Here is a 23,286-nt window from a genome sequence, read left to right on the forward strand (position 1 = left end):
GGGACTCGGGGCGGGGGGGCAACTTACAAACCCTTGAGGGAAGGAGGAGGGACTGTAAGAGAGGATGAACGGGTTCAGGTACTGTGTGTGTGTGTGTGTGTGTACACCACGAGAGGGTATGGGGGCCCCCATAAGAGGGGCGGTGCAGACGGGTAGGAAGAACCAGGGTAGATTGGGGAACCCTAGAAAGGCACCAGGGCTGTGAGCTAGGGACCGATGGGGCATTAAGGGCACAGGGTCCCAGATGAGGGGATGGGAAGCCTGGAACGGGCGGGGCTGGAGAGGGAGGTTCCAGAGCCTTGGGGTAGGAGTTGGGGGCTTCGCGCGGGAGGAGTGGGCGCTCAGGGGTGGTGACTGGGCGGAGGCCGTCCGGGCGGGGCGCGCGGTGCCCGCGGGCGGTAGGAAGGCCAGTGCGGGGCCCGCGATCAGCCCCCCCCCAGGGGCCGGGCTGGGCCGGGGGCGGGGCCGGGCGGGGCGAGCGGCGCATTAGCGCCTTGTCAATTTCGGCTGCTCAGACTTGCTCCGGCCTTCGCTGTCCGCGCCCAGCGACGTGCGGGCGGCCCCGAGCCCCAATCTGCACCCCGCCGAGTCGCCCCCGCCCCATACCGGCGTTGCAGTCACCGACCGCTGCGCGCCACCCCCATGCCCGCCGATCGCCCGGGCCCCGCCGCCCAATCCGCGCGGCGGCCGCCGTGGCCGCTGTCCTCGCTGTGGTCGCCTCTGTTGCTCTGTGTCCTCGGGGTGCCTCGGGGCGGATCGGGAGCTCGTGAGTACCGTGCGCCCCGCTCCCCACCTCCCCAGGGAAGCCAGCATCGGGCGCCCCGGGGGGCAGCCGCGGAGGAGGGAAGAGGGGGCGCGAGCGCCACCTGGACGGCCCGGGAACAAAGGAAGGCGGCCCTCGGGGCGCCCTCACCTGCGGGGCGCACGGTGCCACCACCCAACAGCCCCAAAATATCCAGTTATGTGTCAGAGGCCTCTTACCTGGGTGCTTTTTGCGAGGCTCCCCGGCCAGGCTCTTTTTTTGAGGGACAGAGTGGTGTCCGGGGACCCACTTCAGGGTGCTGGGACGCCTGGGGCGCACGTCTTGGTCTTGAATCTCAGAGCGGAAGAGACGCCTCCTGGGCCGAGGGCGCACGTTTAGGTGCATTGGGTTGGGTGCTGGCACGGAGTGGGTCCCTTCCCCCAATGAAGTGATGAGCCCCGCGGGGAGGGTGGGGCGGTAGGGGGGGCCTCCTGCTCAGACCGCCTGGCATGCGGCCCGGGGGTCCCCCGGGACTTGCATCTCCGCGGGGCCGGCGCCGCCCCCTCCCCCCTGCAGCGGACCCCAAGCTTTGGGATCCTCGAAGTCTCCTCCGCTGGTGAGGCTCACAACCGGTCTCATTCAGGCTGCGCTGAGTTGAGACTCTCCAGCAACTGAAATCTTGGTGGAAAGGAGAGACAAGCGTGTCCGGGCACCGCGGGCCCAGACTTCATTGTGTAAGGGGCACCCAGTGGGGATCAGCTGCCGAGAGAACCCCACTATCCCTGAGGAACTCCTGGCCTTGGGCCCCATCACCCAACGCACACACACACCCGCCAGGATGCGGTCTCCACATCCAGACCCTCTCTGGGACACACCCAAAGACACACAAAAGAGCCCCACTGGCTTGTGTCCCGTCACCCTGCCCTCCGACGCGCGCTGCAGCCCAGATGCGTATTCGCACACCATCGCGGCGCTCGCATTCCATCCTCGACACACACACACACACACACACACACACACACACGCACGCACTCGTGGTCCCACATTCATTACACAGGGGAGGCAACACCGGGGCACGCATATGGCCGAGTGCGCTGCAGGACTTTCCCAACTATTCTCCGTACTCCATCCGGAGACACAGGCCACACATCTCAGGAACATCGTGCTGCGCTGCTGTTCCGGGGGTAGTAAGTAGCCTATGCAGTTTGTCCGCAGACTCCCCCTCCTCCCCCAGGGCACACGGACCCACACTCCACCTTGCCCAAGGCGTCTGGGCAGGTGATGGGACCTTTCTGAGGTGTTGGTTCCTCTGCCAGGCCTGGGTAGTCTTTAAATGCCACCAATATCCCTAAGCTTTGTTTCCGGAAGGGCCCCAGAGCAACAGCCGAAGGTGGCGGGGTGGGGGTGGCGCGTGTGTTTTTTTGCTTTAAGCGGGGGAGAGAAATTAAATAAGAGGTTCTCACACCTCTGCAATCTGTTTGTACTTACGGTGTGTCTTAGCACCTGATCAGCCAGCCGCTGGGTCGTAAAAGTATGCAGGTACCAGCGGGACAGGAGATGGGGACCCCTGGGGGACTGCTGGGATGGAGGCCACCTTCCCGCTGGCCTTTCAGGGAATCTCACACTTTTCCCTTTTAAAACACATGGTGTTCTTTTTAATAACGGCAGCGGCTCCGCATTGGGAAAGGGGGAAACGAAGCTTGTATAGGCCCCAGCTTTGTGGGGGGGGGGGGGAGGAAGGGGAAGAAAGAAGAAAAAGGAGGGGTGTCTCCCTCTCCAGGCTTAGGGGGCTGTTGTCAGCTGCTGCTCCGTCTAGCTTGGCATGTGTGCGTTCCAGTCCCCAGTGGCCTCTGCCCACTGTTTGTTAAAGCCCAGAGAGAGGCTGGACTCCTTCATCCCTGGGTGTTCCAGGGTGCTAGGCCCCTGCTTCAGCCCTGAGAACGCCTTCCCTGTTTCACGGAGGGATCCAGGAAAGGGGGGGGCATGTGCCAGGTGTCCCAAATTCTGCTGGGGGTAGGGGGTTAGGGAAGGCTGTACCAGTAGTCTTGAGGAGAAAGCTTGGGATGTCCTGTCCAGGCTGGTTTGGCCTTGCCCCCCGCGCCGCGCCCCCCCTCCCCCCCTCAAGCCCCGAAGGGCAGCTGCAGCTGCCGGTGAATCCGGGCCAGGCGGGTGTGGTAAAGGGCAGTACCCCCCCCAGCCAGGACCCCCCAGAAAGTCCCCTCCCTGGCCAGACAAAAGCCAGGGAGGGACAGAGGGGTGTGAGCATCGCCCAGGAGTGCAGACCGTGGGGTCTTGGGTCGGGGCAGTGCCTCCCACCCTTCTAAGAGGGGCGCCCAGGCAGGAAGCGGTGGGTGGGCCGGGGTAGAGACGCTGGCACGCCCCAGTTCATGCCGAAGGAATTCTGAATTAGCGGGCGGCTGGCTGCCTGAGACCTCCGGGGCGGCCCCCTGGCCCCCGCCTCCTCCGCTCTGGCCTGCTCCTCCGGCTCCTTCGCACGGACGCCGAGACCTCCGCCGCCGAGCCCTGGGCCAAGCCCCAAATGCAACTGCCACCGCAGGCTTCAACAAGACCCGCCTCCTCCCAAGGCCGAGTTTGCCCGGGAGAAATCTTTCAGGGCCGGGCCCAGACCCTTGTTGGTGCCCCCTCTCCATCTGGGGCATGCAGGACAGCCCAGGCCTGCAGCTTAGTTTAGGAGCCTGGGGGTGGGTGCAGCTTCTGTTCTTCCTGCCCCTCAGGGAATCTTTTTCACAATGCAAAGCTCATCTCTTCTGCGCCCCCCCCCCCAACCCAGGAGTCAGTTTTTCTCCCTAAGGGTTGGGAATCCGGCAACCTTTTCCTTCTCTTCTGCCCCAGGACCTTTGCACATGCATGCCTTGTCCAACTGTGGCTAATGACTCATCCATCGTCTTTGGCTCTTGCTAATTCAGTTCCCAGGGCCTCAAGCACACAAGGCTACAGCTTTAGCTCACTACTTCTTCTTCTTCTTCTTCTTCTTCTTCTTCTTCTTCTTCTCTTCCTTCTTCGCCTATCCTTTTCCTCCTCTTTCCTGTTACTTCCTCCCTCCTCCTTTTCTGTTTCTGTGACTTTATTATCTATTTTTTTAGTTTTTCAAGTCAGGCGTGTAGCCCTGGCTGTCCTGGAACTCACTCTGTAGACCAGATAGACTAGCCTCGAACTCAGAGATCTGTCTGCCTCTGCCTCTCAAGTGCCGAGGCTGAAGGTGTGAGCCACCACACCTAGGAAGGGCTAATGTGTTTGCTGTGTCTGTATTGCTATGGTGACCTCAGTTCCTGGCATAGTATGGACTCTGGATAAGTGAATGAGGCTTGAATTTTCCTGCCCTGGGTGAAAAAGAAGCCCTAGAGAGGTGAATGGAGTTAGGTCCCCAGACAGACGGGGGACATTTGAAGGCCAGGGCAGCCTGGCTTCCTGCTTTCTTGAGTGTTCCTTGTGAAACTTCCACATAGCTCCAGCTATCCTGCATTACTGGCACCAGGATGGCCGGGACCTGGGCGGGGTCTGGAGGGGAAATGGGGCTGGGTCCTCCAGGCTGTCAGCTTTCAAGGTTCACCCAGCAGGGTGCCTCTCTCCTCCTGGGAGACAGGGTGTCACCGTGTCACAGGCAGCACAGGCTGGCCTCACGTTTGTGACTCCCCCTACCTTGGTCTCCTGGAGTGATGTACACTCTAGATATGGCCCCCTCTAGACATGGCCCCTTCCCCCAAAACACAAACATGAGGGCCAGGGTATAAGAGAAAGGACCCCACCAGGACCCACCAAGAACTGGGGAGGAAGAGTTGGTAAAGCCAGGCCATGGTTGGTGGTTCAGGTATGACCTCAGAACTCCAGAGGCTGAGGCAGGAGGATGGCAAGTTTCAAGACAGTCTGGTCTGCATAGTGAGACTCTGCCTAGAAAAAAGAAAAAGAAAAAAAGACACCGGGGCTCAGCAGCACTTGGGAAGCAGAGGCAGGAAAATAAATATTTAAAAATAAAGAAAGGAAAAAGAAGAGAAAAATAATGCTTTTTGATCTTTCGAGACAGAGTTTTATGTAGCCTTGGCTGTCCTGGACTCACTCTGCAGACCAGGCTGGGCTCGAACTCACAGAGATCCGCCTGCCTCTGTCTCCTGCCTGCTGGGACTAAAGGGGTGCACCACCAGGGTCTGGCTAGGAGCAAAAACTTTTTTGTTTTGTTTTTCGAGACAGGGTTTCTCTGTGTAGCCTTGGCCATCCTGGACTCACTTTGTAGACCAGGCTGGCCTCGAACTCACAGCGATCCGCCCGCCTCTGCCTCCCGAGTGCTGGGATTAAAGGCGTGCGCCACCACGCCCGGCGGCGCAAAAACTTTTATGGGCTGGTGGGACCCCTCAGTGACTGAGGACACTTGCCTTCAATCCTAACCTCCATTCCTGGGACGCTGTAGTAGGATGGGAGAGCTGCTCCCAGCCAGCTGACCTCCACATGTGGTGTGCACACACACACAGGGAGCCAGAACGCAGTAACAGATCTGAGCAGGCATTTATGACTGACGTTTTAAATTTTTAAATTTAGTTTTGATGGGGGATGGATGTACACTTCTTTTTTGTTTTTGTTTTTTCGAGGCAGGGTTTTCTTTGTCCTACACTTGCTCTGTAGACCAGGCAGGCCTTGAACTCAGGGGTCTGCCTCCATCTGTCTCCCCAGTGCTGGGATTACAGGTGTGATTCGTCACCACCCAGCAGAAGTGCATACTTCTAGCCGTGGCAGAGGCACACAGATGTCTGTGGATCCCAGGACAGCCAAAGGTACACAGTGAGACTCTGTTCTCCCTCCAGAATGACAGGATGTGTTTTGTGCTAGTGTTTGTACGTGTGTGTGTCACAGCACATAAACGTCCAACAACACCTTGTGCAACTTGGTTCTCTCCATCCACAGTCATTGTAACGTCGAGACTCACTTTTATGTACCCTGATTGATTGATGGACTGGTTTTGTTTGTTTTGTTTTGTTTTTTAGTTGTTTGAGACAGGGTTTCTTCTCAGTGTAGCCTTGGCTGTCCTGAACTCACTTTGTAGACCAGGCTGGCCTCCCAACTCACAGAGATCTGCCTGCCTCTGCCTCCTGAGGTGGGCCACTATGCCCAGCTTTGATGGATTTTTTTGTTTGTTTGTTTTTGCTTTTTCGAGACAAGGTTTCTCAGTGTAGCCTTGGCTGTCCTAGACTCGCTCTGCAGACCAGGCTGGGCTCGAACTCACAGAGATCCGCCTGCTTCTGTCTCCTGTCTGCTGGGATTAAAGGCGTGCACCACCACTGCCTGGCCTGATGGACTGAATTATTTATTTATTTTTATGGGGGGGCTGGAGAGATGGCTCAGTGGTTAAGAGTGCCACCTGCTCTTCCAGAGGTCCTGAGTTCAATTCCCAGCAACCACATAGTGGCTCACAACCGTCTATAATGTAATCTGATGCCCTCTTCTGCAGATAAAGCACTCATATGCAATTTATTTATTTTTTATGGACTGATTTTTAAGATAGGGTCTCTTGTGGCTGTAGCTTGGCACAAGCCCACTATGTACCCTAGGGTTATCATGAACTTCGGATTCTCCTGTCTCAACCTCTAAGTGCTGAGGTGATGGTCGTGTGTGGCACCTCTCCTGGCTGTGGCCTTGATTTTGTAGCCTCAGCTGCAGCTGCCTCGTGGCTTCTGTCTCTTTATCTGTAAGATGGGTGAAATTCAGTACTTTAGACTTCCTGGCCCCTGGGACAGGGTGAGGGACTCAAGGTGGGCCCATCCCCCTGACAAGTGTCCCCTCTTTGACTCTAGACACTGCTGTCATCAGCCCCCAGGACCCCACTCTTCTTGTCGGCTCCTCCCTGCAAGCCACGTGCTCTATACACGGGGACACACCTGGGGCCACCGCTGAGGGTCTCTACTGGACCCTCAATGGTCGCCGCCTGCCCTCGGAGCTGTCCCACCTACTTAACACCTCCACGCTGGCCCTGGCCCTAGCCAACCTCAACGGATCCCGGCAGCAGTCGGGGGACAATCTGGTGTGTCACGCCCGGGACGGCAGCATTCTGGCTGGCTCCTGCCTCTACGTTGGCTGTAAGTGGGGGCCCAGGACACCTAGAGATAGATCAGTGGGGAGCAGTGTCGTGGGGCAGAGCCATAGGCAGGCTGGGATGGAGCCAAGCTTGCATGCAGGTGTGGTCATGCCCAGGACTGCTGCTCTGGGACAGCTGTCACTGCACTCTCCCACGGGTACGCAGCTGCTTCAGAAAACCGCTGTCACCTTGTAGTGCCCCCCGAGAAACCCTTCAACATCAGCTGCTGGTCCCGGAACATGAAGGACCTCACTTGCCGCTGGACACCGGGTGCACATGGGGAGACCTTCCTGCACACCAACTACTCCCTCAAGTATAAGCTGAGGTCAGTGCCTGGTCCTGGCCTCGCTGTGTGACTTCAGGCAGATGCTTGTCTTCTCTGATCGGATATGTTCCTGTTGAACCCCGGGACTGCAATAACCAGGTGTAAGGACTCAGAAGGGACTCTCCTGTCCCCACAGGTGGTATGGCCAGGACAACACGTGTGAAGAATACCACACTGTGGGTCCCCACTCCTGCCATATCCCCAAAGACCTGGCCCTCTTCACTCCCTATGAGATCTGGGTGGAAGCCACCAACCGCCTGGGCTCAGCAAGATCTGATGTGCTCACCCTGGATGTCCTGGACGTGGGTGAGTCCCCAGTGTCTACCTGGTTCTCTGCCCTGGGTCCAATAGGGGCCTCCCCTGAGCTTTACTGGTGTATCTAGGGGCCTGACCCCCAGCCATGGTGACTGCAGGGTTGTGGTGTCCACAGCTGGATGCAAAGACAAGATCCCCTGCCCTCTTGGCAGAAAACACCTGGCCTGATCCCCTCCCTCAGCCAGCAGCCCAGGTGTTCAGGAGGGAGTCCTGGGGGATAGAGGAGAGGGCGCCCAGGTCAGGAGGCGCCCCAGGAAGCCGAGGCCTGGAGCTGGGGGGGGGGGCAATGGTTGGGAGGCAGGAAGTGGATGATCCCTGAGCAGAATTGGGCCTAATCTAATTAGGGTGTTCCCAGCCCAGAGCAGCCTGGGCCATTTAACCCTTTTAATGCCTCACTGAGGACTCCAGGGAGAGCTCGGCTTGTACTCTTTCTGTGGTCGCCCAAAAGGGTTCCTGGGTGCCCCTGGCTTGTTCCCACACCCCAAAGCACTCATGTCTTCCTGGCATCCTAAAGTGCCCTCTAACCCTGGGCTGTGCCCTGTGGCTGGTACAGCTGCTCCATGTAGACTTTTCGTAAAGGGCAACAGAGGTGGGTATGGGAGGGGGAGACATAGGATTGGAGCCAAATAGTACCCCAGGGTGGGGTGAAATATAGTAAAACTTGTCATCCTGGCACTCAGGAGGCCTAGGCAGGAAGATCTCAATTATTGAAGCCAGCCGGAGCTTCATAGTGAGACCCTGGCTCAAATCACAGACAGTAGCCTTAGCAGTCATCTTGTGACTTGATACCAGAACTCAGGGCCTCATAGGTGCTGGGTCATTGTCACAGGTGCAGGGTAAGTCTTACAAGTGCTAGGTGCTAGTCACAGTGCAGGGTGATGCTCTCAGGTGCACGATAAGTCTCACAGGTGCTAGGTGACGCCCACAGGTACAGGGTGATGCTCACAGGTGCAGGGTAAGTCTCACAGGTGCTAGGTGATGCTCACAGGTACAGGGTGATGCTCACAGGTGCAGGGTAAGTCTCACAGGTGCTAGGTGATGCTCACAGGTACAGGGTGATGCTCACAGGTGCAGGGTAAGTCTCACAGGTGCTAGTTGATGCTCACAGGTACAGGGTGATGCTCACAGGTGCTAGGTGATGCTCACAGGCGCAGGGTAAGTCTCATAGGTGCTAGTCACAGGTGCTAGTCACAGGTGCAGAGTGATGCTCACAGGTGCAGAGTAAGTCTCACAGGTGCTAGGTGATGCCCACAGGTGCAGGGTAAGTCTCATGGGTGCTAGTCGCAGCTGCAGGGTGATGCTCACAGGTGCTGGGTGATACAGGTGCTGGGTGATACTCACAGGTGCTGGGTGAGCCTCATTCCTGTTTACTGAGACCTCTACAGCTAAGCTCCAGCCCAACTGGACAGGCTTGCTGCTCTATCCCACTGAGAATAGGATCGTGTGCCTTTCATCAGAGATAGTAATGGTGACATCAGTTCACAGTAACTATTGCTGGCTGTCTCTGAAATATCAGGCCTGGGTGAGCAGACGGTAGGGGTGTGTGTGGCTGTCCCAGAAGCCACTGCAGCCTAGACCGCACCACTGGGAGATCTGTGCCTAGACAGTCCTCAGTTTAAGGGCTGAGCACTCTGTTGCACGCCTTTAATCTGAGCATCAGGGGAGGAGGCAGAGACGGAAGGATCTCTGAGGTCCAAGCCAGCCAGGGCTGCAGACAGACCTTGTCTCAAAAACAACAAAAAAACCCATCTCCAGTGACCTGGCTTGCTCCACCCCCAGTGACCACGGACCCCCCACCTGACGTGCACGTGAGCCGCGTTGGGGGCCTGGAGGACCAGCTGAGTGTGCGCTGGGTCTCGCCACCCGCTCTCAAGGATTTCCTCTTCCAAGCCAAGTACCAGATCCGCTACCGCGTGGAGGACAGCGTGGACTGGAAGGTGCCCGTCCCGCCCCGGACCCGCCCCTGGCCCCGCCCCCCGCATCTGACTCCTCCCTCACTGTGCAGGTGGTGGATGACGTCAGCAACCAGACCTCCTGCCGCCTTGCGGGCCTGAAGCCCGGCACCGTATACTTCGTCCAAGTGCGTTGTAACCCATTCGGGATCTATGGGTCGAAAAAAGCGGGAATCTGGAGCGAGTGGAGCCACCCCACCGCTGCCTCCACCCCTCGAAGTGGTGAGCACCTCTCCAGGGCTGGCCGGCTCCGTGGGAGCTATAATCCTGTCTCCTTTTTTCCCCATTTTTGAGACCGGGGTCTTCAGGTAGCGCAGGCTGGCCTTGAACTCACTGTGTAGTCAAGGCTGACCTCGAACTCCTGATCCTCCTATCTCCACTTCCAAACGGTGATGGGATGAAAAGCGGCCACCACCACACTGATAAGACTAGCTACGTCACACTTCTAGCCTGTCATTTGGTGAGGGGTGGAGGACAACAGTGTGATCTGTTGGAAGAGAACCGAAAACGGGCTGTTTTTACCCAAATATCTTAGACTCTCTAGAAATGCTATTTATATATAAAATAGAACATTACAGCCAATTATCACATAGCGCCTTTTATCCAACTAACAGCCTTGTGCCTGCCGTGTGTGTGTGTGTGTGTGTGTGTGTGTTTGTGTCTCTGTGTGTGTGTGTCCGTGTCCCCACTGCTGGGCCACCCCTCCAACCCTTAACTTAAGCTAGCCCTGCTGCCTTACTATTTGGAATCCTCCTGCCTCAGCCACCTGAGTGCTCAGAAACCAGGCATGAGCCCTATTTCTCTTCTCTGGGTCCCAGGCCTGAAGTTGACGTTCTGAGGCCATGGACACATGAAACACATGGCTTGAAATGCCTGGCCCCAGTTTCCCCATCTGTCAGGGTTGTGCAGCAAGGTCCAAGAATGGTGTCTGTATTTGCACACACTGCAGGAGAGGGCTCCCATCCCCCTACACCTTCCATAGGTCCCCCAAGATAGAGAGATTGCTCTTTCTCCCATGAGGACACTGAAACTCTGAAACTCACAAGACACAGAGGTTCAGTTTGGTGATGATGAATTAAGGGGGAAACTGAGGCCCAGAGAGAGTCCTGGAAGAAGAGAGTGTCAGGACCAGCTCCAGGAAGCTCTCCAGCCCCCATCCGGGCCCCTCCAGGTTCTGGGCTGGGCGGGAGTGAACACAGCTGGGAGGGGCCAGAGCCTTGGAGCTTTGGCCCTTGCTCGTGCCCAGCACCTGCGATTCTTGCGCGGGAGCCAGGAGGCGGCTGCGTCCGCCCGGGAGGCTGGGGATGGGGGGGTGGGGAGGCAAGCAGGGGCTGTGGGGGCCGAGGCTGTGCCAGGGCCTGTCAGCGAGTCCCCAGTTTTATTTATGACGTGAGGCCGATGTCCTTATCCGCTGGCCTGCTGGGGGATGGCTGCGGCTGGGGGTTGGACCCAGGGGCTGGGCTCCCACCTGGCCCTCCCAGCCTACGCCATGTCACACCCCACCATTCTCTCGGGCTTATCTTGGGGATCCGCCCCTTGGGCTGTGCTTGCTGTCTGTCGACCTCCATTTCTGTCATCCACTTTCTCAGAGCCCTCTTTTTTTTTTTTTCTTACACTTTAATATAATTGAAGAACTTTTAAATTTGCCTTTTTTTTTTTAACGATGTGCGTGCCTTCCTGAGCATGCGTGTCACATCATACACTTGAAGGTCAGAGAACTTTTGTGAGTAGACCCTTCCCACCGTGTGGGACCAGGGCTGGCAGCAAGCGCAGTTACCCACTGAGCCATCTCACCCCCTTTTTTGGATAGTCACAGGTAATCCAAGCTGGCTTTAAATTTGCAGCAATCTTGTCTCAGCCTACCAAATGCTGGGACGACAGGCTTGTGCCACCCAGCTTGGAGGAGGGGCTCTTCCTCCCAGAGACTGGGGGGTACAGTCGCTGCTTTCTCGGTCTTTGTCTCAGCTTGTCCGTTGTTTTGTCGTGTCTCTGGCGCCTCTAGTCTGGACCCACTTAAGTCTCCATCGTTTCCTTTTCCTTTTTTTCTTTCTCCTTTTCGACCGAATACTCGGTTTTGCCTCCCACTAACTTGGTCCTCCTTGCCGGGTCTCCATCGCTGTGGCATCTCCATCCTGCTGGGTGACACCCGAGTCCACACCTGACAACCCTTCCCGACTTCCCCCGTCTGGTATGGGAGGCCGGGATCCCGCGCGCGCCCCCTGCCGACCGCGCCCCGACACTGCTGCTCCACTCTCTTTAGAGCGCCCGGGCCCGGGCGGCGGGGTGTGCGAGCCGCGGGGCGGCGAGCCCAGCTCGGGCCCGGTGCGGCGCGAGCTCAAGCAGTTTCTCGGCTGGCTCAAGAAGCACGCGTACTGCTCAAACCTTAGCTTCCGCCTGTACGACCAGTGGCGTGCTTGGATGCAGAAGTCACACAAGACCCGAAACCAGGTAGGAAAGTGGGGGAGGCTTGCGTGGGGGTATGGTAGCTGAGGAGGGGAGGGACCCGGATGTGCAGCCTCCACAACACGGCGCCCTTCTTTCCAAGCACAGGACGAGGGCATCCTGTCCCCGGGCAGAAGGGGCGCGGCGAGAGGTAAGGGGGTCCTGGTGGGTGGGGGCTGGGGCAGTCTGGATGAGGGCTTCTTCCTGCCCTGTGTTGCTCAAAGGGGCGCTCTCCTCTTAGTCGACCGTCTACTGTATAGCACACCTCAGGTTTTACTGCATGATTACCAAGATGCTGAGAGTCAGGTCAGGATTCCCAGGCTTCAAGCTTATTGCGGCCTGTTTTCTGTCTTCAGGTCCTGCCGGATAAACTCTAAGAACAGGCCATCCTCCTGCCGCATGCAGACTTGATGCTCACCGACAACTTGAGCCCTCTGTACTGTCATTTCGGGGCACCAAAGAAATATCACCAGGGACTGGGGCAGGCGCACTGAACTCCCACAGGCACAACTTTGGTCCACATGATGGTCAACCTTGGGTGTAGTCCACTGTGGGTAGGGTTGGAGTAATGACCCTGGTTACCCAGGGCCCTCCAAGAGTCTTTTTAAATAAATGAGTTGTTCAGGGCCTCTGATGCTGTGTTTGTGGCCTGTGTGGTCTGAGAGATCAAACCCCACCTCCAAACTTCACTCCTGCTTTCCGGGACACTACAGGACCTGTCCTGAACTCTCCCCCGGGGGTGTGTGAAATCTTCCACCTGCTCTACCTGTTCCCCTGGGGAGGCCCCTCCCTAGGATCGCCTCATCCCGCACCCCAAGATACAGAGCTGATGGGAAAACAGCAGAGGGAGAATTCTTTATTGCGTGAGGCGCATTGGAGGGCAGCCCGGCGGGGCACGACCTCAGCCAGCTGGCGGTCAGGGCTGGGCTGGATGCCATGGGCCTCTTTTCCCATCTTCCTCTGGTCCCTGGGGAGCCGCCCTCACTCGGCAGATTCGGCATCAAACCTGAGTTCCTGCAGAACCTCGCTGATCGCTTCCATGGTTTTAATTACCCTACAAGAGCGGATGGAAACTATAAATAAAACCCAGATGGGGTGAATTAGCCGAGCTGCACAGCTAGTGGGGAGGGGGGCTATAGCAAGCCCTGGGCCCTCCTGCCTGCCGCCAAACCTCAAGCCTAGCCTGGGAGCATGCCCAGGAGGCGGGGTGGCTCCGTGGGTCACAGTGGGCTCATGGGAAGGGCCACGGTAGGGGGAGGGGCGCATGCCACCAAGAAGCCGGGATGTTCGCGCGTGCCTGCCTATGCCTGGAGACCTGCATTGGAACGAGGGGTTCACACAGGGGAGGCAAGTGTGAATGTTGCCTTGTTCAAACTCCTGAAAGCAGTGGAAACCGTAGGCGACACGGTGTGCATGTCCTGGGAAGGATGCATCTGGGGACACTAGCGTGCAGGTCAGAGCACCCTCTCTGGGTCAGCGATGGGCTGACCATGGCTGCAAGGTGCCAACTTAAGGTGTCAGGCCAAGGGGCCTACAGGGCTCACTTCATTTTCAGCTGGCGCGACTTGTCAGGGTCCTCCTGTTCAGACGCTCCTGGCGTCCTCATCACCTGCAGCAGCGCCACCTGGAGGAAGAAATAGGAGTCACAGTAGGTGACTGCCACACTGACAGGGGAAGGCAGAGCCTAGGAGCGCCGAGGCTTGAGTGGAAGGGAGGAGATGGCTTGCTTTTAGGGGCTCTTCCGTGGGAGCGGAGTACAGAATATGGTCGTAGCTTGGAAAAGTCATGGGACGGTGGCAGGTGTGGGGCTTCAGGCCAGTGGTGGGTAAGGGGTTGTAACTCCAGGATGGAAATAAATCTGGGACTCAAGGCAGAGTTTGGGATTCTGCACTATGAATTGTGGACCAAAGAACCATGTGGGCGTGGCTCTCGGTGGGCGAGCCCCTTCCCTCCCACAGGGTAAGGTCGGGGTAGGTAACAGCCTTGGGATCTCGTAAGCCTCTGAGGGTATTTGTGCAAGTAGTAGCTTGTGGGTCCAGACAGTGAAAACCCAGTGTTGGAGACGGACCTGAATAGCCACAGTGGGCGTTTGGTGTTAAGCCCTGGGGCTCTTGAGATCGCTGCACGGTGGGGATGGTGTAATCAGCAAAATCTGTGGAGTGGGGGGTGGGGAGGAGAATGTAGGCCGACCAGGCGCAGCAGGAGGGGGCCCAGATGGGTGGAGGTGGATGACAAAAAGAGTAGTGGATCGGAGTGGCCTGGAATGGGTTGTGGCCCACGCCCCGCTCTGAAGGAGAGAGGTGGTGGTCTTTACCGTGGCCAAGCGCGTCTGTTCCAGCTCCTGCAGGCTGCGCACGTGGCGGGCGAGCACCGGCTGCTCGCGAGGCCCCGCCAGTTCCTCTTCCACCGCCAGTACCTCCCTCGAGGCAGCGGCGAAGGCCTGGGTTACCTCGTGCACCTCACTCCGGTAACGAGGGAAGTCATCACTGAGCAGGTAGTGGCGGTGAGCTCTGCAGTGGGCGGGAAGGATGCTGAACCACACCCGGGTCGCAGACTACACTCGCAGCTCCAGCCACCTGGAAGGTGCACCCCACTCAGGGAGCCAAACCTGAACCTCACAGACTGGGAGGACCTGCTGCCGTCATGACAGACCCTAGAGCTAGCCTATTTCTGCACTCCGAGAAAAGGGCTGGGGCCGCGGGCCACGCCCCCTCAGGACCATTTCCCCCAGCACGCTCTCCCTCCTCACATGCCAAGCCCACTAACACGTTCTGCTCTACCCTACTTCTGCCCACCGCAACCCCAGCTCCACTCAATTCCTCCCGGTGGACTCGCTCCTCAGGACAAGTTTCAGTGTCACCCACCCAGGGCTTGGTCCCGCCCTCCTAGACCACGCCTCCGAGTACGCCCTGCTCCCGGGATCAGACCTCCCCAAGCCTTCCCCACCAACCACGTCCGCAACCTGAGTCCTCGCAGCCACGCTGGTCAGCCAACTTGGTCCTCACAGTCTCGCCCCCCGCCGCCCCCATCACCCGGGTCCCTAGCGGGCCACCGCAGGTCCCACTCAGCGAGTTCTCCCAGGCTCCGCCCCCGCCTCCAGCGCAGCCGACTCACTGGTCCAGGCGGCGGAAGGCCTGCGCGCGGTCATTCTGCAGCTGCTGGATCCTCCGCACCAGCGTGGAGATCGGGGCGCCTCTCTATGGGGGTGTGGGGCCATGAAGCCGGAGCCCCGAACCCACCCTGCCGCCCCGAGCCCAGCCCTCTCGCACCCGGGCTCACCCAGGTCCACGCCGGCTCCGCAGCAGCCGGCACCTCCGCCGCGGCGGTGAGCATGACTGCGCTGTCCCACGGCGCTTGGGAACGGCTGCGGCGCACCCTGCTGGCCGGGAGGTCCGCGCCCGCCCGCCCCCCCGCGCGCACCTGCCCGACTTTGACCTCTAGCCCTATAGGAACGGACTATCCGGTTAGTTCCTGGACTCGGTGTGCACCCGCCTGATCCTCCAGGCACGCGGCGACCGAATAAGGTCACAATCGCAGTTAAGGTCACAGGCGTTAACCTAAACAACTTCTGCACGGGTGACGTAAGTGAAATGTAGCCGGGGGACTAGACCAGCATCATAGTGGCTGAGTACCGGCTGCTGTTGCAGGACTGGTGGTTCGCATATAGCCAAGCACACCTGTTACTCCCGGGAGACCCAATGCCCTCTTTTGATCTTGTGTGGTGCTCACAAAACCATTCGGATGAGTTGGGCGTGGTGGCGCAAGCCTTTATCCCAGCACTCCCGAGGCAGAGGAACGAGGATTGCTGAGTTGGAGGCTAGCCTGGTTTACAAACGAAGTCTTGGACAGCCAAGGCTACACAGAGAAACTGTCTCGAAAAAACAAAAAACTCATTCTGAGGCCTGGCGTGGTGGTACAGGCCTTTAATCCCAGCAGACAGGTGGTTGTTAGGATTGTTTCAGCCATTGCTTCCCTGCCATGTAAAAGGACAGAGCCTCCTTGTCTCTTACCCCTCTACCCCCTTTCTCTTTGGGTTACCCTGTCCCCCTTTTCCTTCTCCCCCACCCTATGCTTATTCAATAAACTCTGTAATATAATATCTGGTACCTTATACCTTCCTATATCTTACCACTTTATATCTTTATTAAATATAACAGGATCTCTTGTGAGTTCGAGGCTAGCCTAGCTTACAAAGCAAGTTGAGGATAGTCAAGGCTACACAGAGAAACCAAAACACAAAAATTCAGATAAACCTTTGAAATACAGATGGGGTGTCTGGCAGTGGGGTGCACTTTTAATCCCAACACTGGGGAGGCAGAGGCAGGCTTATCTCTGGGAGATCCAAAATAGAAATCCCCAAATACAGCAGGGGTCACTTTGAACTGTTGTAGACCCTGAGGTCAAAGCCTGGGCGCTGGTGGAAGCACACATGCAGGCTGCTGCCAACAGGGTTCAACCCACAGAACCCTGCAGACGACAAGGTGGATTGGGAAGCTGTAACAGGGATGGGGCAATGGACTCCCCAGGCCCCTTAAAGCAGAGCCTGATACACAAGATGGCCTCACACAGTGTGTAGTGCAGCGTGGGCTCTGAAGAGGGGAAGGTTGATCTATCTACAGGCTTGGCGAGCTGACCTGCATATGTTAACCAGCATACGGAGTACTGAGTTAGACACCTCTACAGACCTGAAACTGGCCCACACACATCTCACAGGCATGGTGGGCCAGAGTGAGGCCATGGGAACGGGGCCCTCCCTGTAGCAGTCCTGTGGACTCTGCCTTTGCATGGGTTTGAATGGCTTTAAGTTTTACCTCACTGGTTCAACCTCCAGGCCAACACCAGTGTTTGTCCGCAATTCAGAAGTGTAGGCAGAGACCCAAGCTGGGTGTGGCAGAAGCACATGGAGGTCAAGTCCCAGGGTTGCCACGGTTACATCCCTCCTCCCAGGGAGCACCACCCCTCCTCGCCCATCCCTGAACAGAACAGCCACTCTGGACACCAGTTACTGCTCCAGTCGATGGAAGGGGACTTTATTCGGTCCCAGGGTCACAGGTTAGGTACGGCCCCAGCTTTATTTGACCTTCTTCTTGGGGCGCAGGTTGTTGGTGTGGCCGCACTTCTTCTTGCGGCAGTTGACTGCACGGGGGTGCAGACGTGCGTAGCACTTGCGGCAGATCATCTTGTCACAGTTGTACTTCTGGGCCAGCTGACGAAGGGACGGCTCGATGATGCCACCACGCAGGCGCAGCACCAGGTGCAAGGTGGACTCTGGCAAGGACGACAGAAGGTGAGCCCTGGCCAAGTGAGGTGGGCTGCCCAAAGAACCCCAAGGAGCACACGCTAAAGAGGCTTCCTCACAGAGGCCAGGCAGTAAAGACTCTAGTGAGGGTGGAGAGCATGGAGCCGTGACGGCAGGCACCTGTGAGGCACCTAGAATGTTGGGGTCCTGTGCAAGCACAAGTCAAACAACCCAAGAAGCATGCCTAGAAGAGGCCAGCCCCTCATCCGATATCAGAGCACAGCAAGCATGCAAGTGCAGCCCCACCCCCCAGTGCTGGGCAGGCAGACTGCTTCAGCCAGTTAATGAGATCCCCCCTCCACACTTAAAGGGGGAACTAGCAACCAAGCACGCTCAAACATTCCTTTAATCTATGTAGTGAAACCTTCCTATCTCAGAATGAAAAAAATGCCAGATGGCGGTGTCACATGCCTTTGATCCCAGCACTCGGGAGAGGATGAGACTAAGACTAGCCTGGTCTACATAGTGAGTTTCAGGACAGCCTGAAATTATATGGCTCACACCTGTAAACCTAGCTCTGAGGGGAACACTGTAGGTTTGAGGGCAACATGGACTACAAAGAATTCCAGACTTAGACTTAAACACAAACAAAACCCCAGAACTAGCGGCTTGCCAAGTAAAGGCACACAGACGGGTCTGGTGACCTGGGTTCAGCCCCTGAAGACTAGAAAGGAGAGCAGGGTATGGCAGTGCACACCTTTAATCCCAGCACTTGGGAGGCAGATCTGTGAGCTGAGGCCACCCTCGTCTATAAACGAAGGCCAGGACAGCCAGGACTACAAGAGATGCTCAGTCTCAAAAGACAGAGAGACCCGGGCGGTGGTGGCGCACGCCTTTAATCCCAGCACTCGGGAGGCAGAGGCAGGTGATCACTGTGAATTTAAGGCCAGCCTGCTCCATAAAGCAAGTCCAGGACAGCTAAGGCTACACAGAGAAACCCTGTCTTGAAAAGGGAAAAAACAGAGACTAAAAGGGAACTGACTCCATAAAGTCTGACTTCCACATATACCCATGGTAAATAAATTAGTTAAGGGACAAGACATGCCACTGGCAAGTAAATGAACCATCACCAGCCGCAACCCACATTGGCAGTCAAGCCCTTCCCTTAAGGACACTGGTGCCCTTACCTTTCTGGATGTTGTAGTCAGACAGGGTGCGGCCATCCTCCAGCTGCTTGCCGGCGAATATCAGCCTCTGCTGGTCAGGTGGGATGCCTGTGTACAGGAGAAACCAGGCTTGCCACAGCTCTTCCCTGTAGGTGCTGGGACCACCCCACTCCCAAGACCAGGCCCCGAGCCGCCCTGCCCACCTTCCTTGTCTTGGATCTTGGCCTTGACATTCTCGATGGTATCACTGGGCTCGACCTCAAGAGTGATGGTCTTGCCCGTCAGGGTCTTCACGAAGATCTGCATGTTGGCGTCTGCTAAACAGAGGAAGGAGACCCAAGAGTGACATGCTGCTTGGGTGAGCAGCTGCCTAAGCAGGCTAGCACCCAAGGACCATGGTCTTCCACTCCACATTTTTTTCTTTTTTGGATTTTCAAGACAGGGTTGCTAAGAGCCGGGCGTGATGGTGGCGCACGCCTTTAATCCCAGCACTCGGGAGGCAGAGACAGGCGGATCGCTGTGAGTTCGAGGCCAGCCTGGTCTACAAAGTGACTCCTGGACAGCCAAGGCTACACAGAGAAACTCTGTCTCAAAAAAACAACAAAAAACAATCAAGACAGGGTTTCTCTGCGTAACAGACTTGGCTGTCCTGGACTCACTTTGTAGACCAGGCTGGCCCGGACCTCAGAGCCACACCTACCTCTGCCTCCCGAGAGCCGGGATTAAAGGCGTGCGCCTCTACGATGCTTAGCTACCTACCCTCCACCAAAAAACCCCAACCCTATGCGGACCGAAGTTCAGCATCCTTCGCTAGACAGTCTCAACTGCCCCCCGCCCCCGTCACCCAAAAACCTCCCTCCCTAGGCGAGGGCCTGTCCTCGGCCCTCCAACCGAAGGATAGCACAACAAACAGCTTTCTTCCCAGCAGTCCACGCTTGAGTCGCTGTGACCTACAGCCCCGCACTCGCCACGCACTTTTCTAAGGCATGTGTAACCCAGGCCAAGGTTCCCACCATGGCGCCCCAAGCTCGGGCTGGGCCCGGACCCCTGCGTAGCCAGTCCCGGGCCCGACACCCAGCCCGTCTCGGCTGATAGACCCAGGCCTCGCTCTGTAGTCCAGGCCCGAGCTCTCCGTCCTCCCGGCCCGGGCCGGGCTACCGCGTGCCCGCCCAGGCCCCCCCGCTGGCCGAGTCCCGCCGAGCTTGCGCGACGCCACAGCGGCCTCCGCGAGGCCACTCTGTTCCCCACGCCGCGTCCCCGCCATCCCCCTCCCCGAATCCCCAGCCCGCCTGCGACGCCGCCACCACCACCGACCCGCTCGGCCGCCTCGTTGAAGAGAAAGAGGACGGCGGAACCGGAAACCCCCAGTCTCCGCCGAGAGCGCCTGCGTTCTGAGCACGCTTGCGCGTGACGTCACAATCCGCGCCGCACGTCGTTCCCGCCCTAGGCTTCGCCGGGCGCCATGTTGGGTGCTGGCAAGAGAAGCCCACCTGGCGGGAGCCGCCTCCCGGTAGGGCTGCGCCCTGGCACGTGAGAGAGGGCGGCACCGCCTTCCCGCGTCCCCCTTCCACCCCCCCAGCCAGCGGGGGACGCGAATGGTTCGTCAGAGGTGTGGCTGGCGTGGCGGCGCGCCTGTCACCGCCGCTGGCGGACTGCGGTGAGTACTGGGCTCGCCTAGGCTACCTCGGCTGCGGTACAGTGAGAAGGCTCCGCGGGGAAAGGCACTGACGTCCCGGTGGCCGGAGAGGACCGCCCCGACCTGTTCGCACGCGCGGAGTGAGAGTGGGGTTGTACAGCGCGCGCCTGTGGTCTCAGCCCTCGGGAGGCAGAGGCAGGAGGATCGCTGTAAGTTCGAGTCCAGCCTGGTCTACAAAGTGAGTCCAGGACAGCCCAGGTTACACAGAAACCCTGTCCCGAAAATGAGAAAGCCAAAACAAACAAACAAATAAAACAACAAGAAAGAGTGGGGTTGTGGTGGCACTCACCTTTCATCCAGTGACCTTGATCTTGTAGCTCTTGTTTCTTGAATAATCACCAGGGTTTAATATGACTCAGGAAAAAATTGAAAATAGGCTTCTCAGCCAGGTGCAATGACACACGCCTTTAATCCCAGCACTCAGGAGGCAGAGGCAAGCAGATCTCTGTGAGTTCAAGGCCAGCCTGGTCTACAAAGCAAGTTCAGGACAGCCAGGGCTATATAGAGAAACCCTTTCTCGAAAATCAAACCAACAACAAAAATAGGCCCCTTCCCCAACTATATAGTCTGATCAAGATTTCCCCGCCCCCCAGGTGCTCCCAGATTATCCCCATAGCCACACCCCTTTTCCCTCATTAGAAACCCCGGTGTGGTGGTGCATGGGTTTAATCCCAGCACTCCAGAGGTAGGCAGATCTCTGAGTTCAAGGCCAGCCTGATCTCCAAATCAAGTACAGGACAGCCAGGGCTATACAGAGAAACCTTGTCTTGAAAAAACAAAAAAGGAAAATATACAGACATAGGCTCACATATTTGGTTTTATTTTTAAAATTTCTTTATTATCTATATAGTGTTCTGCCTTCATGTACTCCTGCAAAACAGAAGAAAGCAGATCACATTATAGTTGTGAGCCATCATGTGGTTGCTGGGAATTGAACTCAGGACGTCAGGAATAACAGACAGTGTTCTTAACCTCTGAGCCATCTCTCTAGTCCACAGCTCACATATTTGTAAACACAGAGATGCCATAAAAAGACACAAAAATGCAAACTATAACATTCAGCCAAAGGCCTGTACGGCAAAAAAAAAAAAACCCAAATTACCACTGAGTTCATTTGTTGGCCTGCTCTTAAAAGTGTGGTTTGTGGAGGCTAGAGAGATGGCTCTGAGGTTGAGCATTGGCTGCTCTTCCAGAGGTCCTGAGTTCAAGTCCCAGTAACTACATGGTGGCTCACAACCATCTATAATGAGATCTAGTGCCCTCTTCTGGCAGGCAAGCACACATGCAGGCAGGACATTGTATACATAATAAATAAATTTTTTTTTTTTTTTTGGTTTTTCGAGACAGGGTTTCTCTGTGTAGTCTTGGCTGTCCTAGACTCGCTTTGTAGTCCAGGCTGGCCTCGAACTTACAGCAATCCGCCTGCCTCTGCCTTCCGAGTGCATATAAATAAATCTTAAAAAAAAAAAAAAAGTGTGGTTTTTGCCGGGCGTGGTGGCACACACCTTTTATCCAAGCACTCGGGAGGCAAAGGCAGGTGGATGGCTGTGAGTTCGAGGCCAGCCTGGTCTATAAAGTGAGTCTAGAATAGCCAAAAACCAAAACCAAACCAAAAAGTGTGTTTTGTACACCCAGTAAGACTCCTTTGTGACGGCCGGGCGTGGTGGCTCACGCCTTTAATCCCAGCACTCGGGAGGCAGAGGCAGGCGGATCGCTGTGAGTTCGAGGCCAACCTGGTCTACAAAGTGAGTCCAGGATGGCCAAGGCTACACAGAGAAACCCTGTCTCGAAAAACCAAAAAAAAAAAAAAAAAAAAAAAAAAAAAAGACTCCTTTGTGAGTGGCTATCAACGGAGGGGCAGGGCATGTGTCTACATTTCTTGTCAGCAAGCCCTGTGCATACTGCCTCAGTCTGAGTCCATTTGTGTATTAGTGACGCTGTGTGTAGGGGCCTTGTTTCCTTGGTGTCCTCTGTCCCCTCAGATTTGTCGTTTTGTTTTTGTTTTTGTTTTGAGACAGGGTCTCTCTGTGTCTCCTTGGATGTCCTGCACTTACTTTGTAGACCAGGCTGGCCTTGAACTCTCAATGATTCCCTTGCCTCTGTCTCCCTGAGTGCTGGGATTAAATAAAGGTGTGCACCACCCAGTTTAGGGGAGGGATTTGATGGAGACACCCGCTTAGGGCTCTGACACTGTCCAGCTGTGGGTCTGCTTCTGCTCCGATCCACTGCAGGCATGAGCTGCTCTGATGGTGGCCGAGCACAGCACTCATCTGATTCCCATCCATTCCCAGCTGGAGAATGCCTGGGAAGATTCTTTTAGTGACCAGGCTGGCCTTGAACTCACAGAAATCCTCTGCCTCTGCCTCCTGAGTACTGGGATTGCAGGCGGGCTCCACCACCCCAAGCTATATAGATTTTGGGTATTTTCCCTACTAGTCAGTGTTGCAGAATATTTTATCCCAATGTGATCCCTGAGATTGTGGACTGTAAAATCCCTGTTTCTTGTGAGTGAGCCCTAACACACTTTTAATCCAAGAACTTTGTGTTTATTGTAAACGGGTGGTTAAGGTGTGGTTCAGCCCTAGCGCACACCTTTAATCCAAGAGCTTTTTAAAAAAATAATTTAATTTATTCAGATTACAACTCAATTGTTATCCCATCACTTGTATCATCCCATTCCTCCCTCCCTCCCTCTTTCACCCTATTCCCCTCCCCTAGGTCTATGATCGAGGGGGACCTCCTCCCCCACTATATGATCACAGCCTATCAGGTCTCATCCTGGTAGCCTGCCTATTCTTTCTCTGAATGTCACCAGGCTTCCTCACCAAGGGGAAGTGGTCAAGTATGGGGCACCAGAGTTCATGTGTGAGTCAGTCCCCACTCTCCACACAACTGTGGAGAATGTCCTGCCAAGAGCTTTCTGTACACACAGGATTTAATAAAGTTAACCTCAGGGCAAGAAGCTGAGCAAGAAACCAGCTGACAGGGATTAGAGAGTTGGAGGTAGGAGCCGGGCATGGTGGCACACGCCTTTAATCCCAGCACTCAGGAAGCAGAGGCAGGTGGATCGCTGTGAGTTCAAGGCCAGTCTGGTCTACAAAGCGAGTCCAGGACAGTCAAGGATACACAGAGAAACCCTGTCTCGAAAAACAAAAACAAAAAGACAAGCACCTGCAGGTAGCAGGGGCTTTTAGCCTTTAACTCTTTAGCGCCTCAGCTCCTTGGGCTTTGAGCTAACAAGCCTTTGGCCTTGGGTTTTTTTGGCCTTTTCCTCCTGAGCTGTCAGCTATGAGCCTTTCGGCCTTTTCCATTGGGCCATGAGCTGAG

The 23,286-nt window shown here is 56.5% G+C and overlaps 3 protein-coding genes across 5 annotated transcripts; 1 reads left to right on the forward strand and 2 right to left on the reverse strand.

Moving 5' to 3' along the window:
- The first annotated feature begins 506 nt into the window (after positions 1-506).
- On the forward strand, positions 507-12,333 carry Crlf1 (cytokine receptor like factor 1). Of its 2 annotated transcripts, none has more exons than XM_051169841.1 (9): positions 507-766; positions 6,544-6,825; positions 7,020-7,149; positions 7,286-7,455; positions 9,244-9,401; positions 9,470-9,638; positions 11,677-11,864; positions 11,962-12,009; positions 12,215-12,333. In XM_051169841.1, exons 1-9 carry the CDS (start codon positions 643-645, stop codon positions 12,233-12,235), a joined length of 1,290 nt encoding a protein of 429 aa, XP_051025798.1. In that variant the 5' UTR covers positions 507-642; the 3' UTR covers positions 12,236-12,333. The 2 variants fall into 2 exon arrangements, with proteins under 2 accessions (XP_051025798.1, XP_051025797.1); XM_051169840.1 differs by having other exon boundaries at positions 643-766; positions 11,967-12,009.
- Positions 12,334-12,698: 365 nt separating this feature from the next.
- Positions 12,699-15,191, reverse strand: Rex1bd (required for excision 1-B domain containing). The gene is made up of 5 exons (XM_051169824.1): positions 15,138-15,191; positions 14,973-15,055; positions 14,173-14,368; positions 13,403-13,482; positions 12,699-12,912 (listed from the first exon to the last, which is right to left on the reverse strand). Exons 1-5 carry the CDS (start codon positions 15,189-15,191, stop codon positions 12,840-12,842), a joined length of 486 nt encoding a protein of 161 aa, XP_051025781.1. The 3' UTR covers positions 12,699-12,839.
- A 1,669-nt stretch (positions 15,192-16,860) lies between these two features.
- Positions 16,861-19,732, reverse strand: Uba52 (ubiquitin A-52 residue ribosomal protein fusion product 1). Of its 2 annotated transcripts, none has more exons than XM_051169777.1 (4): positions 19,578-19,732; positions 18,467-18,580; positions 18,285-18,371; positions 16,861-17,126 (listed from the first exon to the last, which is right to left on the reverse strand). In XM_051169777.1, the coding sequence occupies exons 2-4, from the start codon at positions 18,567-18,569 to the stop codon at positions 16,930-16,932; spliced, it is 387 nt and encodes a 128-aa protein (XP_051025734.1). In that variant the 5' UTR covers positions 18,570-18,580; positions 19,578-19,732; the 3' UTR covers positions 16,861-16,929. The 2 variants fall into 2 exon arrangements, with proteins under 2 accessions (XP_051025734.1, XP_051025733.1); XM_051169776.1 differs by having other exon boundaries at positions 18,467-18,577; positions 19,578-19,615.
- Between the last annotated feature and the right edge of the window lie 3,554 nt (positions 19,733-23,286).

The sequence above is a fragment of the Acomys russatus genome, chromosome 27 (genome assembly GCF_903995435.1).
Source record: "Acomys russatus chromosome 27, mAcoRus1.1, whole genome shotgun sequence".
Lineage (NCBI taxonomy): Eukaryota > Metazoa > Chordata > Mammalia > Rodentia > Muridae > Acomys > Acomys russatus.

Excerpts from the sequence above, each read along its gene's own strand:
- Crlf1 (XM_051169841.1), top strand. The coding sequence starts at position 643 with ATGCCCGCCGATCGCCCGGGCCCCGCCGCCCAATCCGCGCGGCGGCCG. Across the intron at positions 7,456-9,243 it reads CCTGGATGTCCTGGACGTGG|TGACCACGGACCCCCCACCT; the intron begins GTGAGTCCCCAG and ends CTCCACCCCCAG. Across the intron at positions 9,639-11,676 it reads TGCCTCCACCCCTCGAAGTG|AGCGCCCGGGCCCGGGCGGC; the intron begins GTGAGCACCTCT and ends CACTCTCTTTAG.
- Uba52 (XM_051169777.1), bottom strand. The coding sequence starts at position 18,569 with ATGCAGATCTTCGTGAAGACCCTGACGGGCAAGACCATCACTCTTGAG. Across the intron at positions 18,372-18,466 it reads CAAGATCCAAGACAAGGAAG|GCATCCCACCTGACCAGCAG; the intron begins GTGGGCAGGGCG and ends TCCTGTACACAG. Across the intron at positions 17,127-18,284 it reads TGACTACAACATCCAGAAAG|AGTCCACCTTGCACCTGGTG; the intron begins GTAAGGGCACCA and ends CGTCCTTGCCAG.
- Rex1bd (XM_051169824.1), bottom strand. The coding sequence starts at position 15,191 with ATGCTCACCGCCGCGGCGGAGGTGCCGGCTGCTGCGGAGCCGGCGTGG. Across the intron at positions 15,056-15,137 it reads CGGAGCCGGCGTGGACCTGG|AGAGGCGCCCCGATCTCCAC; the intron begins GTGAGCCCGGGT and ends ACACCCCCATAG. Across the intron at positions 14,369-14,972 it reads GCCTTCCGCCGCCTGGACCA|AGCTCACCGCCACTACCTGC; the intron begins GTGAGTCGGCTG and ends CGCCCACTGCAG.